At 43.7% G+C, this 20,300-nt stretch overlaps 1 protein-coding gene across 9 annotated transcripts in view; it reads right to left on the bottom strand.

Moving 5' to 3' along the window:
• scn8aa (sodium channel, voltage gated, type VIII, alpha subunit a) overlaps positions 1-19,660 on the bottom strand; it is a 132,843-nt gene extending 113,183 nt beyond the window's left edge. For 7 of the 9 annotated variants that reach the window (XM_037245886.1, XM_037245891.1, XM_037245890.1 and 4 more), the window contains exons 1-2: positions 19,346-19,660; positions 5,546-5,879 (exon numbers count right to left, since the gene is read on the bottom strand). In XM_037245886.1, coding sequence (XP_037101781.1) covers positions 5,546-5,824 — 279 coding nt within the window. In that variant the 5' untranslated portion in view covers positions 5,825-5,879; positions 19,346-19,660. Of the gene's footprint in view, positions 1-5,545; positions 5,880-6,220; positions 6,232-19,016; positions 19,105-19,345 lie in introns of those variants that run through there. The other 2 variants (XM_037245887.1, XM_037245888.1) reach the window with 2 other exon arrangements.
• Between the last annotated feature and the right edge of the window lie 640 nt (positions 19,661-20,300).

The following is a 20,300-nucleotide window of genomic DNA, read 5'->3' as shown; positions in this document are numbered from 1 at the left end:
TTATACATGGAAAAAACGGTACCTTATTTTCCGCACCATAAGGTGCACTTAAAAGCCTTTAATTTTCTCAAAAAAAAAGTAAAGAAGGTGCGCCTTTTGTGTCTGTTATCTGTAAAGTGTGATCTGTAATCTGTAAAGTTGTTTTGTGTGGCTTCCGCCACACAGATAATATACAGGCTTAATATGTAGACCCGATGAACCAATCAGAGGACATTACATTTTACGTCGGTCGGGGCAAAAAAAACAATCAGAGCACTGTACGTAAGACGTACAGTATGTACCTCCGCCGCAATTGATAAACAGCATTGGGATCCTATAAAATGGCATTGACAAAAAGACATGCTTACGAGGCAAAACTTAAGCTTTATGAAAAGCTGGCCTCATTGCCGAAGAATTACGTGACGACGATGAGACAATGACAAGAGGGACCTCGTCATGTTTAATGGCAAACTTGCCCAACTGTTTAATTTGGAAACCGAAGATGTGAACTTTGATGGATTTGCGTATTAATATCGATCAACAATGTGAGTACAATAGAGTACATAATTAAATAGTAGAATAAAGTACAACTGAAGTCACTGTCTTGCTCCTGTGAGTTTTTTTTTTTTACCGTAAATCATGGCATGCATGCGTCCTATGTGTAGATTAAGTACAGAAAAGCCCCCGGAATTAAGTCTGCGCCTTATGGTGCGGAAAATACGGTGATCATTTGCCAACTATATTTAAATGAATAAACAACAAAGAAAATATTTAATGTTCAAACTGATAAACGTGGGGGGTGGATTTTGCAATTCACTCATTTTGAATTTGATGCCTGCCATTTTTACCATGCTACATCACCTTTCCTTTTAACAACACTCAAGAAGCATTTGCAAAGTGAGGACACTATTAGTTGAAGCTTTGCAAGTGGAATTCTTTCCCTTTCTTTTTGAAATGCAGCTTTGGTTGCTCATCAATCTGGAGTTCTAGGATGGGTACTGAGCCCCGGTACTAAACTGGCCCAGAGGCTGAATTTGAAAATAAAAATGCTGTTTTATTTTTTTCAACCAGGAAAATTAGGTATTCTCCACTGCTTGAGCAGACAGGAAGAGACAAATAAATATGTTGTTGTATGTTTGTTTTCATTTTTTAAATCTATGAAGGATCAGCATCTCTGGTGAGTAGGTACCGTACTATAAGTCGCATTTTTCTTCATAGTTTGGCCGGGGGTGTGACGTATACTCAGGAGCGACTTATGTGTGAAATTATTAACACATATCATTTCCCATGTTATTTTCACATTCACGAGCGCCCTCATGCGGTTCAGCATGAGGGCGCTCTAGACCTGTGGAATAATTGGAACTGCAACTGACGAGTCTGACGTAAGCCACGTAGAAGAGGAAGCGCTGCATCTTCTACCTCCAGAGTTAGCGGAGTTGTTTAAAAGGGACACTGAGGATGAAGACTTCATTGGATTTAGTGATTTGGAGTGACACGGATGGTTTGGTAAACTTGTTAGCATTTTATTTATGCTATAGTTATCTGAATAACTCTTGATATGTTACGTCAGGCACGTTCTCAGTTCATTGTTTATGTATCATGTAACGTTTGCATACCGTACATTTATTCAGCCTGTTGTTGCCTTTATTCTATTTTTATTTTAAATTGCCTTTCAAGATGACATGTCTGTGCACCGGTAAAAAAACGTCAATGTCTTGAATTTGAAAAAAGTAATTGTATTTTTCACTAAAGAGGGGTTCGGTGAATGCGCATATGAAACTGGTGGGGTTCGGTACCTCCAACAAGGTTAAGAACCACTGCCCTAGATTAGGGATGCACCGAAATAAAAATTCTTGGCCGAAACCGAAAACCAAAAATGAGGAAACCAAGGCCGAAAACCGAAACACCGAAAGAAATGATTATGTCAGTTATTAGAACCACAGCATTTATGGCTACATGTGTACTAACCTCACTAAAATCAAGGCATTGCAATAAACCAGTTACAAAAGTATGAAAATATTTATTTAGCACTGACATTACAACAATGCACAATATAAATTAAAATTCAAAAATAAAATAAAAATAAAATGTTTAACTTGACCCCACTCATGTGTACATTAAATAATAATTTACAGGCTTATAACTGACTGGCCTGCTGAAAGACTGTAAAATTAAATATGTTCTCTTATAAAAACACAAAGTGCATAAGTCAAGTGCCTTTTAAATTTTGTTCTGTGTGTACAACATAAAAGTGTATCAAAACAATGGTTACCATAGCCTTTATCAACAACAAATCCACCAAGAATTGTGGATGCACAAACTTTCTTGCCTTTTCAAAAACGTCCGCCACAGACGGAGTGGGCGTGCTCGGTGTCAGTTTCCTTTTCTGTGTCGCCTTCTTCTCATATTCAGAATGGCGATCGGGATGTTTGGATTTCAGGTGATGAATTAAACCCGACGTGGAGAAACTCTTTGCAGATGCACCCCCTCTTGAAATTTCAGCATTGCATGTTTTGCAAATCGCTATCCGTGGCTCTTTCTCTGAGATAGTGAAATCAGTCCACACCGCAGACATGCTGGCTCTTATCCCGTTTTCCCGCGTGCTGGCTGCGCTGTTTGCTCACGTCATCACAAGTTTCGGCCGTGTTGTTTCGGTGATTTAGGTCTTTCGGCCAAAAACCGAAAATGCACTTTTGGGTCATTTTCGGCCGAACATTTTCGGTGGCCGAATTTTCGGTGCATCCCTACCCTAGATGCAAAGCAACTCACCAAAAACTCCAATCTTGCCCCAGCGAACAAAATTATATTCTACACTGTCCTCCTTATATACGCCTATTCTCTATTCTATACAATCCCACTCTGTTTCACACCCCTATTCACCAAATGAGCAGCGCTCTCAATTTCGTTGTCTATACAATGAGGTATTCTATTCTATTCTATTCTATTCTATTCTATTCTATTCATGTCGTTCTACTTGCTAGTTAGCTTGAAGCAAACCGGAGCTGTGTAATTCCCTTTGATAGTCCTAACTGTAAGACAGGCTAGCAGTAAAGTAACTGAAGAAAAATATGTTTATACGCTGTCTCACAAGGCTGGGATTTTAGTGGGAAGCAGGTTTTCACCTCAACTGACATTTTCTCTACAAGCTGGTCTGTAATTGTCAGAGGATTAACAACAAAACGGCAGTTTATAAAAAATATAGGTCCTTTATTAAAGGGGACATCAACCTGAAAATGTTATTTGTAATAATTTTTATTTGTAATAATGTGTTCTGTGCAGGCCCATCAATTTTCTGAAGCTGAGTGATGGGTGGCGGAGGTCCATTCTCATAACATTCAAAGTGTCATGCAGGAGAGATGAGTTTGTTTCATTCAATATTAAACTCAGTTTTGAATCACCAAAAACACATTGAGTCATTAAACTCCAGCAGCTGACAGCACTGGAAGCAAAAGAAGATGTGTTTCTTTCTGATGTCACAGCCACTCTTCGCTGATTGGTTAATTTCGCTGTCTGTTTGCTCAGGTTTGCCTCGCCTTAGAAATTGGCTTGATGAGTATACTCACCAGACTCATTTGCAGGTACAGCATTGAGTCTGGATTTCCATGCTAGGTGTGATGTAGGGCCTGTTGAAAGTAAATAAAGAGCCGAATAGTGCATGCCAGTTGGCCTCAACTGTTTCACTTCAAGATGGACTAAGCAACAATCATTTAGACTCAATGGACCATCAATTGTAACCATCCTTTTCATCTGAATGTAGCATAAGATATTCAGAGATAACTCAGCGAACCCCAAAACACTCCTTATGGATCCCAATATAAGTAGAGCCTTGCAACTGTTATCTTCTCACAGTTCTTTTATCTTTAAATGCTCGCTATGCTATAGTGACTACCAAAGGACTGCCATTTCTCAGTTGAACTATTTAATGGATGCCAGAAAGATCGATACACAGCTGTGGAGCCTTTTCTGCAAGATTGCGGAAGATCTTACCTATCTAATCATAGGTGCCAAAGAGGCCTAGTCCAACACTACTAGAAAAAAGGTTGGGCAAAGTAGGGCCCACTTCTATTTTAAATCTGGCCCACCAAGAATTTCCATTATCAAGAGTCCTATAATATAATATCTTTTATAATATTATATATTATATATATATTATATAATTCATTTAGCCATTTTACCTCAAATTGGTTAAGTTTCCAAACTATTTCAACATTCATTCATTCATCATCTGAACCGCTTATCCTCACAAGGGTCTATTACAGCAGTCTTTGGGTGATCGGCGGGGTACACCCTGAACTTGTTGCCAGTCAATCACAGTGCACACATAAACAGACAACCCCTCACAATCACACCTACGGACAATTTGGAATATCAATCAGCCTACCATGCATGTTTATGGAATATGGGAGGAAACCGGAGTACCCAGAAGAAACCCCGCAGGCCTGGGAGAACATACAAACTCCACACAGGAAGGCCAGAGTCATGATTGAACCCTACACCTCTGATCTGTAAGATGGACGTGCTAACCAGTGCACAGTGGAAATAATTTATTGTAAATAATAAAATTGAATAAATATTAGTCAAACAAACAGTTAATATAAACATTTACCGAGACTTATTTTGTCACATGGTGAATGAATCATACATGAATCATAATTTTGTCGTGATCTTGTTTTGTTTAGCTTTGCTTTGATTATATTAGTTTTATTTCATGTTTGATAGTGTTTTCCCTGTGTTCCCTTTATAATGTCAATTCTACTTTTTGGATTTTCATTACGAACTGTTCTTGTTCGCTTTGTGCCTTGTGTCCGCCAACCAACTCCATTCAGCCACGTGTCTTGTCCTGCTGTTCCTAGTTTTGTCATTGATTAGCTTGAACTTAATTTCCAGTCTGCGTATCGGTGTTGCTGCTAGTGTCATGTATTCCAAATTTTTTCATGCTTCCTAGTGTGGTGAGTGTTTTGTTTTCTGGAGATTTTCTTTCTTTGATACTTGAATCCTGATCATTTAGGGATGTTATATTTATTACTTTTTTTTAACCTATTTTCCAGGGTCCGTATTCTTGACAGACGGTGTCGGGATGCATATAGACAGATTTGTGTGGTGGAGTTGAGGTGAAAAAATGACCTAAATGTTGCAAAGCAAGGCAGGATGAATTCCCCAAAATGATTTCTTTAGAAAAAAATGGGGGGGGGGCAAACAAAATAATGAAATTAATCAAGATTCAAAGGACCAAAGAAGCACAGAAAACAAAATTCTCACCATGACAGGAAACGTGACCAAACCAGGGATACATAACACCAGCAACAACGACAACAAATAAACGAAGACCAAATGAAAACATTGAACTAAATATAATCAAACTGACAATGACGCACAGCTGAACAAATCACAGGGGGACAAAAGAATGCTGATTGGTTGACACAAGGAATAGGGCTGATGAAAACACGAATACACATTTGCCTCAAACTTGATTTGTTTTAGTATCTCATCGACAAATAACCTTGGCCATTCTGTTTTCAAGCATCTGTCTTCCTTTAAAAGCTGAGATGATCATGGTTCAACTCACTTTCTGAGAATTCAGGTAGTACGGGTCCAGATCCTCCAGTGGTACCGCCACCATTCCCTTAGGGGTGTCCCCATAGATGTAGGGCAGGCTCTTGCCAGCCTCCAGGTCACTGTTGGGCTTGGGCTTGTTCTCATCATCGTCGTCACGGTAACTGCTGTCCTGCTTTGGCGGCTTCTTGTTCTTCTCCTCGTTGATGCGCTGCTCGAGGGCCGCCAATGATTCTGCATTAAATCTCTTGAAGCTGTTAGGTCCTGGGGGTGCGAGAAGGGGTGCAGCCATGTTTTCATCCTGCAACTATGTGGTCTTTAGGTTTTGACCATCCAATGTAGGAGATCTGTGGGACGATGAGGCAAAGGGAAAATGTGATTGATTGATTGATTGATTGATTGATTGATTGATTGATTGATTGATTGATTGATTTGATTTACATCCATATACAACACATTACAAGATAAAAATAAAACTTTGCGGAAAAAAGAAAAAATCAGTAGAAAAAGTTCAATGCAGTTTACATGTTCAAAGAGACTGGGAAAAAACTACAAAAACGTATTTGGTCCCTCCCCCTTGTTTTCTATATATTTTACATGTAAAAAAAATACACTGCCAGGTTATTTATACACCTAAATCTCGATTTCATGTGAACTTTGGGGTCCAGAATGTGGGCGTTGCATTAACCTCGAAAGCGTGTTGTATAGAAAGTCCTGTTTGTTTTAGAAAGGCATGTTTTTAGGCAGGTTTTTAGTGGCCTTGTGGTATGAGTGTCCGCCCTGAGACTGGGAGGTCATGGGTTCGATCCCCGGCCGAGTCATACCAAAAAGACTATTGAAAAAAATGGAGGCCTCCCTGCTTGACACCCAGCATTAAGGGTTGGATTGGGGATGCTGTGAGGAGCTGCGCCCCACAGTCATTACTAATGCGCAATGTATAGCTTCTACTATTGAAGCTCGTCTGAGTACGACCACTCTGAAGTGGACCTTTGTTACGTTAATTTAGGTCAGGCATGTTGTTGGGTAGCCAAAAAGGTCAGTTTGCTGTCCGTCTTCACACACATTGAAGTCTGTTGACATTTTATTAAAAGAGACGCAATACGCACATGACAATATCAGACTGATTGAGTACATCATTTTGATACTATGTGAATTGGATGGAAGAGAGAATAAAGCAGCCACTTATTCTACTACTGTGTCCGACCACGCTCTTTTGAATTGTGAGTGACTTGTGTAGATGAGGTGCTTCCGCAAACTTCCCCCTTTCCGAATCAAAAACAATCCTATCTATCCCTGACACTGTAACAATCCATCCATCCATCCATCCATCCATCTTCTTCCGTTTATCCGGGGTCAGGTCGCAGCAGCTTTAGGAGGGACTCCCAGACTTCCCTCTCCCCAGCCACTTCTTCCAGCTCACCCCGGGGGATCCCAAGGCGTTCCCAGGCCAGCTGAGAGACACAGTCTCTCCAGCGCGTCCTGGGTCGTCCCCGGGTTCTCTTACCGGTGGGACATGCCCGGAACACCTCCCCAGGGAGGCGTCCAGGAGGCATCCTGATGAGATGCCCAAGCCACCTCATCTGGCTCCTCTCAACGTGGAGGAGTAGTGACTCTACTCCAAGTCTCTCCCGGATGACCGAGCTTCTCACCCTATCTCTAAGGGAGAGCCCGGACATCTTGCGAAGGAAACTCATTTCGGCCGCTTGTATCCGGGATCTCGTTCTTTCGGTCACGACCCATAGCTTGTGACCATAGGTGAGGGTAGGAGCGTAAATCGACCGGTAAATTGAGAGCTTTGCCTTTTGGCTCAGCTCTCTCATTACCACGACGGACCGGTACAGAGTCCGCATTACTGCCGACGCTGCACCGATCCGCCTGTCGATCTCGCGCTCCATCCTCCCCTCACTCGTGAACAAGACCCCAAGATACTTGAACTCCTCCACCTGGAGCAGGATCTCATCCCCGATCTGGAGAGGGCATTCCACCCTTTTCCGACCGAGGACCATGGATTTGGATTTGGAGGTGCTGACCCTCATCCCGACCGCTTCACACTCGGCTGCGAACCGCTCCAGTGAGAGCTGGAGATCACGGCCTGAAGAAGCCAACAGCACCACATCGTCTGCAAAAAGCAGAGACGCGATGTTGAAGTCCCCAAACCGGACCCCCTCAACACCTCGGCTGCGCCTAGAAATTCTGTCCATAAAAATTTTAACAGAATCGGAGACAAAGGGCAGCCTTGGCGGAGTCCAACCCTCACTGGGAACGAATCCGACTTACTGCCGGAAATGCGGACAAAACTCTGGCATCGGTGATACAGGGACCGAACCGCCCTTATCAGTTGGCTCGGCACCCCGTACTCCCGAAGCACCCTCCACAGAACCTCCCGAGGGACACGGTCAAACGCCTTCTCCAAGTCCACAAAACACATGTGGACTGGTTGGGCGAACTCCCATGCACCCTCGAGGATCCTGTACAGGGTGTAGAGCTGGTCCACTGTTCCACGGCCAGGACGAAAGCCACACTGCTCCTCCTGAATCCAAGGTTCAACCTCCCGACGGACCCTCCTCTCCAGCACCCCTGAATAGACCTTACCAGGAAGTCTGAGTGTGATTCCTCTGTAATTGGAACACATCCTCCGGTCCCCCTTCTTAAAGAGGGGAACCACCACCCCAGTCTGCCAATCCAGAGGCACTGTCCCCGATGTCCACGCAATGTTGCAGAGGCACGTCAGCCATGACAGCCCTACAACATCCAGAGCCTTTAAGAACTCCGGGCGGATCTCATCCACCCCCAGGGCCCTGCCACCGAGGACTTTTTTAACTACCTCAGCGACTTCGACCCCAGAGGCTGGAGAGTCCGCCTCAGAGTCTCCAGGCCCTGCTTCCACAATGGAAGGCCTGTAGGTGGAATTGAGGAGGTCTTCGAAGTATTCTCCCCACCGACTCACGACATCCCGAGTCGAGGTCAGCAGCACGTCATCCCCACTGTAAACAGTGTTGACGTTGCACTGCTTCCCCCTCCTGTGACGCCGGATGGTGGACCAGAATTTCCTCGAACCCGTCCGGAAGTCATTCTCCATGGCCTCGCCAAACTCCTCCCACGCCCGGGTTTCTGCCTCAGCAACCGCCGAAGCCGCATTCCGCTTGGCCATCCGGTACCTGTCAGCTGCCTCCGGAGTCCCGCAGGCCAAAACGGCCAAATAGGACTCCTTCAGCTTGACGGCATCCCTTACCGACGGCATCCCTTACCGACGGCATCCCTTACCGCCGGTATCCACCAGCGGGTTCGGGGATAGCCGCCACAACAGGTACCAACGACCTTACGGCCACAGCTCCGGTCGGCCGCATCAACAATGGAGGCGCGGAGTCCACTCGGACTCAATGTCCCCCGCCTCCGTGGGACGTGGGAAAAGCTCTGCCGGAGGTGGGAGTTGAAGCTCTTCCTGACAGGGGATTCTCCCAGACATTCCCAGCAGACCCTCACAGAGCGTTTGGGTCTGCCAGGTCGGACCGGCATCTTGCCCCACCATTGGAGCCAACCCACCACCAGGTGGTGATCAGTTGACAGCTGCGCCCCTCTCTTCGCCCGAGTGTCCAAAACATGCGGCCGCAAATCCGATGAGACGACTACAAAGTCGATCATCGAACTGCGGCCTCGGGTGTCCTGGTGCCAAGTGCACACATGGACACCCTTATGTTTGAACATGGTGTTCATTATAGAAAATCCGTGTCGAGCACAGAAGTCCAACAATAGAACACCGCTCGGGTTCAGACCGGGGGGGCCGCTCCTCCCAATCACTCCCTTCCAGGTCTCACTGTCATTGCCCACGTGAGCATTGAAGTCACCCAGTAGAACGATGGAGTCCCCAGAAGGAGCGCTCTCCAGCACTTCCTCCAGGGACGCCAAGAAGGGTGGGTACTCTGAGCTGCCGTTTGGTGCATAGACACAAACAACAGTCAGGACTCGTCCCCCCACCCGAAGACGGAGGGAGGCTACCCTCTCGTTCACCGGGGTGAACCCCAATGTGCAGGAGCCCAGCCGGGAGGCAATAAGTATACCCACACCTGCTCGACGCCTCTCACCGTGGGCAACTCCAGAGTGGAAGAGAGTCCAGCCTCTCTCGAGAGGGCTTGTACCGGAACCCAAACTGTGTGTGGAGGCAAGTCGGACTATGTCTAGTCTGAACTTTTCTGCATCGCACACCAGCTCGGGCTCCTTTCCAGCCAGAGAGGTGACATTCCATGTCCCAAGAGCCAGCTTCTGCAGCCGGGGATCGGACCGCCAAGGTCCCTGCCTTTGGCCGCCGCCCAGTTTACACTGCACCCGACCCCTTTGGCCCCTCCCACAGGTGGTGAGCCCACGGGAAGAGGGACCCACGTTTCCTTTTCGGGCTGTGCCTGGCTGGGCCCCATGGGCGAAGGCCCGGCCACCAGACGCTCGCCTTCGAGCCCCGCCTCCAGGCCTGGCTCCAGAGGGGGGCCCCGGTGACCCGCGTCCGGGCGAGGGAAAACGAAATCCATTCATGTTTTTCTTCATAAGGGGCTTGTGTGAGCCGTGCTTTGTCTGGCCCCTCACCTAGGACCCGTTTGCCATGGGTGACCCTACCAGGGGCATGAAGCCCCAGACAACATGGCTCCTAGGATCATAGGGGCACGCAAACCCCTCCACCACGATAAGGTGACGACTCATGGAGGGGCCTAACACTGTAACAAAGCAGTCATAAAGATCAAACAGCATGAATTCTTCTTATTAAAGGCCTTGAAATTGGTCACAGAACTTCATCAAATGACTAGCACTAAGGATTACACGCTAGTCATTTATGTAGCTTCGTACGGCCCTTATATTGTCCACTTAAAATACTACTTGAAAATATATTTATGACAAAAAATTGGGGCCCATGACCAAACCCGGTTAGACAGAAAGTCACGATTGAATTGAGTAAAATGGAGATTTAGGTGTACAGTAATCCCTCGTTTATCGCGGTTAATTGGTTTCACGCCCACCCGGTGAAAATCCGCGAAGTAGAGAACATATAACCAGAATTGCGTTTTTTCACCTTCGTAATATTGCAAAGATTCGTCCGATCCTCTCGACCGGTGATGCGGAAACTATTATACATGCGTTCGTCACGTCGCGCCCGGACTACTGTAATGTATTCCTAAGTCCCGCATCAAACGTCTACAGTTAGTACAAAATCCTGCTGCAAGGCTGCTCTCACGGACAAGAAAATTTGATCACATTACCCCAATATTAGCCAACTTACATTGGCTCCCGGTCCATTTAAGATGTGACTTCAAGGTTCTTCTATTAACCTATAAATCACTGCATGGCTTAGCGCCTTCATATCTCGTCGACCTAGTTGTTCCTTATGTTCCGTCTCGTAACCTTCGTTGGCAAAACGCTAGTCTTTTAGCGACACTGAGGGCCAAGAAAATGTCTGCAGGGTCTAGAGCAGGGGTGTCAAACTCCTTTCCTCGGGGGCCGAATCCCTACATGTTTTCCAAGTTTCCCTTGTTAAACACACCTGATTCAAATGACCAGTTCGTCCTCACTTTCAGCAGGAGCCTGATTAATTGAATCAGGTGTGTTTAACGAGGGAAACTTGGAAAACATTTAGGGATTCGGCCCCCCGAGGAGAGGATCTTGACACCCCTGGTCTAGAGCATTTTCTATTCGGGCTTTGGAATGCCCTACCAATGGATATTAGAACTGCTACCTCAGTAGAAACATTTAAGACACATTTAAAGACACATTTCTATGATATGGCCTTTAATTAACCTGCAGTGGCCGATTCGGCTGGAGTTTGTTTTCTGCCTGTCTGTTTCTCCTGTTGAGACCGTCTACTACTACCCAAATAACAATGGAAAGTCAAGGCTGTCCTAAACAGGAAGAAGGCTGCCTTCAAGAGCAGAGACAAAGAGGCCATGAAGGCAGCACAGCAAGAGGTGAAACACTGTGTGAGCGTAGCCAAAGACCCCTACAAGAGAAAGGTGGATCAGAAGCTGAGTGAAAATAACATGAGGGCCGTCTGGGACGGTGTGAGGACCATAACCACAAAACAAAGACCAGGGCCGTTGAGGGACAATGGAGCGGCCAAATGAACTGAATAAGTTCTTTTACAGGTCTGACCAGTCCTTGACCCCCCCACCTCTGCTGCAGCCATCTCCCCTTCCCTCCACAACTCATCTCCCCATGGACAACACAGCATCACCACCCCTTGCCTCCACATACCCCCCCATCTCAGCTTACACCCTGCCACCCTCTACCTATTATACTGAGTCCACTCTCACCTGGACAAAGGGAGAGCCACGGCAAAGATTCTCTTCTTGGACTTCTCCAGTGCCTTCAATACCATCCGCCCCCCTTGCCAAACTGAGTAGAATGGGAGTGGACCCCTTCTTGGTGGTATGGATCTCCGACTACCTCACAGGCAGGCCACAGTACGTCAGGCTGAGAGACACCATCTCTGACACTGTGGTCAGCAGCACTGGGGCCCCCAGGATATAACTCCCAGTCAGTTGGACTATACAGTAGAACGAGGAGTCAAACTCAACCCATCTGTGTACCTGAAGTGAGCTACTTCAGACACAGACTCACAATGTATGGCCTGAAACAGACCCCAAGCCATCAAAGATATGCAACCACTATAGAATGAAGCAGATCTCAACACAATTCTCGGCATGGTGACTTATCTTGCCAGTTTTGTTCCCAACCTGTCAGAAGCGACAGCGCCATTAAGCCAAATACTACAGGGAACAGACGTCGAATGGATTGCCAGCCATGAAAATGCTTTCAAGTGGATGAAAGAGATCATCTGGACCCTGGATGACCAATGTTACCCACATGTTAGCAAGTACTGGAACTAATGTGACAAAATCATTGAGGCTGATGGCATCCAAAGTTGAGAGGATAATCATTACACAGTCTAGAAAATCACATGCTATGCTAGATACACACTGGACATATCAAAGAGGAGAAAAGCAAACACGGGGCAAGGGACAATGTTTTGGCCAGGCAGTAACTATTCTGGGTGTACCTCACCTGTTAGGGCTGGGAAAAATATAATATTTTAATGTATCCCGATACTTTTTGTGCCGATACCAAGTATCGATTCTTTAAGTGAGCATCGATACTTTCAATACCTTTTTACCGTGTCGCACAAGCTACTTTACAAGCAACCAGTCACATGTTAATCTACCAGGTTGATAAAGGGCAGCACTGCGCAACCACAGTTTTGTGACAACTCAAAAGAGACAAGACTGTAGCTTTAATGGAAGGGATAGGAAAAACAACCAATTCAAACGCGCACCATTTTAGTTCAAAGCCAAGGTTTTAAAGTATTTTGGATTTTACTCCCAGTTGAGAAACAATAAACTGGACGGCTGTGCGTAGATTGATATGGCTGTCAACGGTGCCAAGGAAGAAACCCCTAAATAACAACTTCAGAGGCAAGCTTTTATCAATCATTCTGAAAAGGCGGGAGAGATGGATAACAACCTCGATTGGACAATTTGCAACAACCTGCGTCTCTACATTGTCATAGAGGGGATTGGATTCCGTACCGTAACATGATTTATACCTTGGAGCCACGGTATGTTTATTATACCATCGCGGACATTTTTCCAAGACATGTACATTGAGACCACCACCCATATCCTTATTTAACAGGTGTAATGTCATGTAGTTTGTCCAATTGGAGTGCCCGTAGCATGACGTCATTGCACATCTCAGATTTTGAATGCAGTGGTACCTCTACTTACGAACTTAATTGGTACCATGATCGGGTTTGTAAGTAGAAACGTTTGTAACTAGAGGCAACGTTTCCCGTAGGAATCAATGTAAAAGAAAATCATGCGTGCCGGACTATCCCAGAAGTCATTTTACTCCGTGTAAAAACACAGATAACAGTTTTATTTTTGGTTTTTCAAACCTTTATAACAAAAAATATCACTTTTTTTCTCGACCTCCTAACTTTGCTTGGGGATGGGGGAACCTGGTCGGTTCGGATGTCAAAAATTGGTTCCTAAGTAGATGCAAAATATATTGCGAGGCTCCGGTTCGTATCTTGAAAAATTCCTAAGTTTAATCGTTCGTAAGTAGAGGTACCACTATACGTATATGTTTTACATTTTGATTTTATGAAACCATGACTGTGATTAATCTCAGAAACAATGAACTCTTTAAGTGTTGTTGCAACGCCGTTAACCCTCCTGCGCTTCTGTAATTGTGAGCGGTACTCTGTGTTGCCAGTTGTGTACAGTAAAATAAGGGACAAAAAGGCAAGCTTGTGGTCTCTCCTGGGTTTGGGACCAGAAAAAGTCCAACATAGGGGTTACAATTTCAGAATAAGCAAATTAAAACCTTTTCAAAACAAGAAGCCCAAAGTAACCATGACTGCACGGACCCACCTACAGTTACAACAACGCGAGAGCATGACTGCCAAGCACAACAGCTATTGGACATAGATTGAAAATGATGTATTAAAACAAAAACTTGTGTACAGTAATCCCTCATTTATCGCAGATAATTGGTTCCAAAACCAATCCGCGATAAGTGAAATCCGCGAAGTACGGTCACCCTCTCATCTTTTGTCAATAAATGTATATGAAACCATTTACCGTTTTTTTCCGTGTATAATGCGCCCCCATGTATAATACGCACCCTAAAAATGGCATGTTGATGCTGGAAAAAAGCCTGTACCCATGTATAATACGCACCCAATGTTTTTTTTTTGTGTTTTGTTTTTTGTTTTTTTAAGTCCCAATGATCGTCACACACGCAGGGAGGCAATGGGTCCCATTTTTATAGTCTTTGGTATGGTCTTAACTAGGCTGGATGTATTTTTTTTTTTTGGCGTTGATTTCTCCGACTGCCCGTAAAGGCACCACCGCGATCAGATGAAAAGAGAGGAAAGTGACGTGCGGACATGTGAAAAAGGCGGCTCTGTATGGGAGAGACGTTGAAGAGGAATAAAAACACCCTTGGAAACCAAAACTTGCCCCTCGTCGTGACTCGGAGCCGCAACAAATGTTTCGGATTTGTGTAGGGTACATTGTGACAGCAAACGAGCAGGTGATCGAGCAAGCGTCTGATACGAGAGCATTGCGTTCGTATGGAGCGTGTTTGAAGTGAACAGCAGAGACGAAAGGAACAAGGCAAAGTGTTGTGAAATAAAATATTACCTGTAATACGCATTTTGTTATTTGCTGATTGTATTAAACTATCACATTCATTGTCAGTCAAGAAGAGAAGAGGACTATTATCCCTTCTTTGACGAAATGACCAGAGCACAGTACAAACACACTATTGTTCTTTCGGTATTTATTCAACCCACATTCTTTCACAACATGACAAGAAGAGAACAATACATAAATCAATACTCGTACCAGTACCATGATTTTCTTAAAAAAAAAAAAATTTAAAAAAAATTAAAAAAAAAAAAAATAAAAATTTTTAAATTTGTACCCATGTATAATGCGCACCCCAGATTTTAGGACAATAAATTAGTTAAATTTTGCGTATTATACACGGAAAAAAACGGTAAGTGCATATTTTATTATTAGAACATTAAATAATTGTTTCAAACATGTAAATAATACATTAATAGTATAACTAACATACATAAAATTGTGTATAAATACTGAAAATATACACATTATACGTGTGTGCGTGTAACATGTTTACAAGACGTACTGGGCAGGCTAACGAGTTAGCGGAAAGATGCTAATTCGCGATCGTGCTAACACGCGAAAACGGACCTCTAAAGGAATTTAAACGAACATTTAGAGCAATACTACATTGTCCTAAAGGTTAGACACGTGCGATCGTTCATTTCTCTTGTTAGGAGATCCACTTACATCGTCAATGACTCCTGTACTACTGTAACCAACATGTGTGCATGAACGTAAAACAGGAAGTGGTATCGCCTGAAAACGGCCTTCAAAATAAATCACCCTACCTCAAATCAAAGCACGGCTGAATAACATAAATAACATGGAGAATTCTTAACACATACTGTAAATATGTATTTAGAACAGGGGTGTCCAAACGTTTTGCAAGGAGGGCCAGATTTGATAAAGTGAAGGGGCCCGGGGGCCAATCGTTTTTTCGGACATTTCTTAACTACAAAAATGTCATGCAAATACACACTGTTATAAAACAAATTTCATTGTCACAATTGTCTTTATTTTTCAAATGACAAAATAACCAAATAGGAGTCACTCAGGCAGATGTGAACAACTCTAAAAACACAAATTCTGCCTTTCATTCATATCTGAAGAGTCAGATAACATTGAACAAACTGTATGAAATACCTTAAATTTACATGAGTTTAAAATTACTTTTGCCTCATGAACATTTTAAATGGGCGTTATAAGTAATGCAAAGTTGTCTGTTATTATTAAAACTTAAAACTAGTGAATTTTGCTCTTGTCATTTACATTATCTTTCAGAAAATAATAGTTTGTGTCAGGTCTAGAGGTCCATAACATCAACAATCTTAACATGGCCACTTCGTAGCTTGCTTTAGTAATATTTATTTTTGACTCACAGTCCCGTGTGAAGAATCGCTGTTGTGATGCCAGTTCAGCTTGGAGCTGCTTCACTTTATCAGCGCGGTCACTCCCTGTTAGCTGGTCGTTTATGTTCGCATGTTTAGTCTGATAGTGTCTCTTTAAGTTGAAATCCTTAAACAAGGCAACCGTCTCTTTACAAATTAGACAAACACAATTGCCTTGATTTTCAGTGATGTACAGTAATCCCTCGCTACATCACGGTTTGTTTATCGCGGTTTCACTACATCGTGGATTTTTTTCCCAAATTGAAAAAAAGAATTAAAAGTCAAAATAAAACTTCTAAATTGAGGAATTATGGCACAAAACTTGCCCACACGCCAGCAGAAGGCAAGGACTGCCCACACAATTGCAGTGCGTACACTTGTACCTTTAAAAAAAAAAAAGTTATTATAATAAGAGTTCTAAAAACATATTTACAGTGTTGTACCTTGTTATAGAAAATTGTTATAATAATAAGAGTTCTAAGAACATATTTACAGTATGTACACTTCTACCTTGTTATAAAAAAAATTATAATAATAAAAGTTGTTCTAAAAACATATTTACAGTTTGTGTTAAGAATTCTCCATGTTATTTATGTTATTCAGCCATGCTTTGATTTGAGGTAGGGTGATTTATTTTGAAGGCGGTTTTCAGGCGATACCACTTCCTTTTTTACGTTCTTGTACATATGTCGGTTACAGTGGTACAGGAGTCATTGGCGATGTAAGTGTGTCTCCTAACAAGAGAAATGAATGATCACATGTGTCTAACCTTTAGGACAATGTAGTATTGCTCCAAATGTTCGTTTAATTTCCTTTAGAGGTCCGTTTGCGCGTGTTAGCACGATCGCGAATTAGCATCTTTCCGCTAACTCGTTAGCCTGCCCAGTACTTCTTCTTTGCTGCGGGCCAATAAAAACTGGACCGCGGGCCGCAGTTGGCCCGCGGGCCGTAGTTTGGACACCACTGATTTAGAACAACTTTTTTTTTTTTTTTATAACAAGGTACAAGTGTACATACTATAAATATGTTTTTAGAACTATTTTATTATTATAACAATTTTTCTATAACAAGGTACAACACTGTAAATATGTTTTTAGAACTCATTATTATAAAAAAAAAATTATAAAAAGGTACAAGAGTACGCACTGCAATTGTGTGGGCACTCCTTGCCTTCTGCTGGCGTGTGGGCAAGTTTTGTGCCATAATTCCTCAGTTTAGAATTTTTTTTTTTTTTTAAATCTGCGATGTAGTGAAACCGCGATAAACAAACCGCGATGTAGCGAGGGTTTACTGTGTTGTCTTGTGTAGAGCGGACCAAACTGTTCAATATTTTGCCTTGTACAGTTGCACTCCAACTAAAAATGCCTTCAGTTTTAAATGAAATTGAAAGATAAAGAATAAACATCAAATAATAATACTATGCCAAAATTAGTTTTTTATTTAATTAACATTTGAGGGTCCATCCGCAAGGTGACTGTGCGGTAAAATTCTGACTCTGACAAATATAGTTGTGACCCCTGTCGCTCCAGACACTTCAGTTGAAATGACGTTAACGTAATCATTCTGTAAGACTCGGCTTTGAAATAGCTATTGTGTCCCGTTTTGGGAAGAAAAACACCTCAGCCATTTCTCCAGGCTATTGGCACATGCCCGGAACAATACGCCATGGTATATTTTAATGTGTTGCCAACCCTTCCGTAGCAAGGCTTAATGTTTTACCAATTGCAGTTGACAAATGTGTCAATTGTAATTAAACAATGACAGTGGTTTCTTGCGTGCCTGATTGTGAAGCAGAAAATTTAAGGACAAACATTCACTTCAAAGGTTGATAATTTTTTGGGAGTGAAATAAATGAAAGCCTTCGAAAAGTAAGTATACTGAGCAGGATCTTGGGTTGAAGACATTTTCATATACTAGAACACTGCACTGCCCTATTTTAGGCTACTTTATTAGGCTGCTCTTTAATGGCTGCTCTACTCAGGAAGAGCCTTTTAGTCAGCGTATGATGGTAATATGACAAGTGCTCAAGCTGCAGCAAATTTCAGGGTCAACTCAACTCATGTGAGCCAGCATTCGGCAGAAAAAAAGGTATACAAGCTATTGGAGAAAAGCCAACAGTTTAGAACGGATGTGCCATTTTCTTAGACAGTCGCGGCATCAGATTTGACTCATTTTGACGCTCACCCAACACATTTACGTGTTACATGTTGGTCGTGAGAAGCTCTCTCTCACACACAAACGCACGCGCACATACAATCAAACGCTCTGTATCCCCTTCTGCAAAAACGTCTGCTTTTATAATGGACCCTGGAATAGAGAGCTACCGAGCCTTCTGCTGCTCTTCTGGCAAACGCGCATGCATACACAATGCGCGCGTGCATGTATAAAATTAAAAGGCTCAGAAAAGAACATAGATCAGGCCTTCGACGGCGGGAAAAAACAGCCAAAGGGTCGTCCACATACTACACTACAATAGACACGCACATTCGGGGGTTTTCTGCGTTTGTATCGGTGACGACAACCAGAGTGGATGTTTGTGTAACATTGGAGGATACTTTGCGCAAAGCGACACATTAACCGAGGCGGGCAGGCAGGTTGCTGCTGCTGCAGTGGATGGTAACAAAAAAAGATAAAATAATCCTTGTCACATGCAGCGACCTCACGAACCATTAACATCATTTTTGGTGAGACATGCAAAAGTCTTCCATGCGGCGCGCTAGATTCCAAATCCAGTTTTCCTCAGCGCGACGCCTTGAAGGGTGTGCACCACACCCGTGGAGTCTCGTCGACGAGCAAATCAATACACGTTGTGTGCGTGTGCATGCATGTGGGGGTGCGTGAACATGTTTTAAAAAAAAACAGAAAGAGAGAAACGATTAGACAAAGACGCATTGAAGCTACGAGAAATGAAGGATTGATTACTCACACGCATCCTGTCATCCAAGGTTGAGCCAAGTGTCCCGCAATGTGATTTTTTTAGCTAGAGGCAAGTGTCCCGCAATACGATTTTTGTTGTTGTTGATGGAACCATCTTATGCTCCGCGACCCTGCCTCCCTCATTTTCTGCTCGCGTCCAGTCCGAGGACGACGCTCAAGACACACATTCAGATCTTTAGGAATAACAAGAGGGGGTGCGGGGCAGCTCTGCGACATTCACGCAAAACGACCCCAAAAAAACAAAAACAAAAAAAAAGAACCAGCTGTCTCCTGGCATCGCACACAACGAGTTCCACATGTAAGGGAAGGTGCGCTTACCTCGTAAGCGTCACAGTGAATCCGTGGAGCCGTCGCGGGACTGCAGAGGCGCGAATTATCTGGGAGAAACTGCAGTTGTCGCCATATTGATGCTGCCGTCTTCCCTCCTCCACCACCTCCACCAGCACTTCCACCTCCAGCAGTAGCAGCCCTCCTCAGACCGAGCAGCTTCCCTGCATAATTAATTGATGTCTCTCAGCACAATGTGAGGGAGTGTCGCCCGGTGCCTCCTGCTCCAATCCAAAAGGATATTTAGGCCTGCAGCCTCGCTCTCCTCCTAATGCCCGACGCCAGTGCGCCACCACAGGAGAGTGTGTGCTCGGATGGTGCGCACACAACACACGTGTATCTCTTGCGTGCGAGGTCAATGCAAGAATTCTGATAGTATCGAATTGCACACCTGTGCAAACGAGTGCAGAAAGTCAATGACAATGTGTGAACAGCTGTCAAATTTCGTGTTGGTCATATTTCAAAATAAGCAAACACATTTTCTTAGGAATGAATGAAACGTGAATGAATCAATTCCTGAGTAAAACTCTTACTCTTAATCCTGAACTCGCTCCCCCTTTCAGCGTAGCGTCCTGTTCTTTACTGTCTGCTGTATGCACACTGGCTCGGTTTTGCTCCTCTTATTTATTGGGTTATTGGTTTATTATTTATTCATCGCTCATTTTATTTATTATTTTTTATTTATTATTTATTGTTTGTGCCTTCTTGTTTTTATTTTGTGTCGCCTACTTGTATGTCTCGTCACCGTGGGATGGAGGAAACGGAATTTCGGTTTCTTTGTGTGTCTTGACATATGAAGGGATTGACAATAAAGCTGACTTTGACTTTGACTTTACCCATTCAACATTTTACATCTTTAACAGTTGATCATTACTGTCAAAAAAAAAGAAAAGTAGAATGGAGAGACTTCATTGCTTGTATTGCTCTAAGCCTCTTAGTTGGGAAC

The sequence above is a fragment of the Syngnathus acus genome, chromosome 2 (assembly GCF_901709675.1).
Source record: "Syngnathus acus chromosome 2, fSynAcu1.2, whole genome shotgun sequence".
NCBI lineage: Eukaryota > Metazoa > Chordata > Actinopteri > Syngnathiformes > Syngnathidae > Syngnathus > Syngnathus acus.
This window is presented reverse-complemented; position numbering and strand designations above follow the sequence as displayed.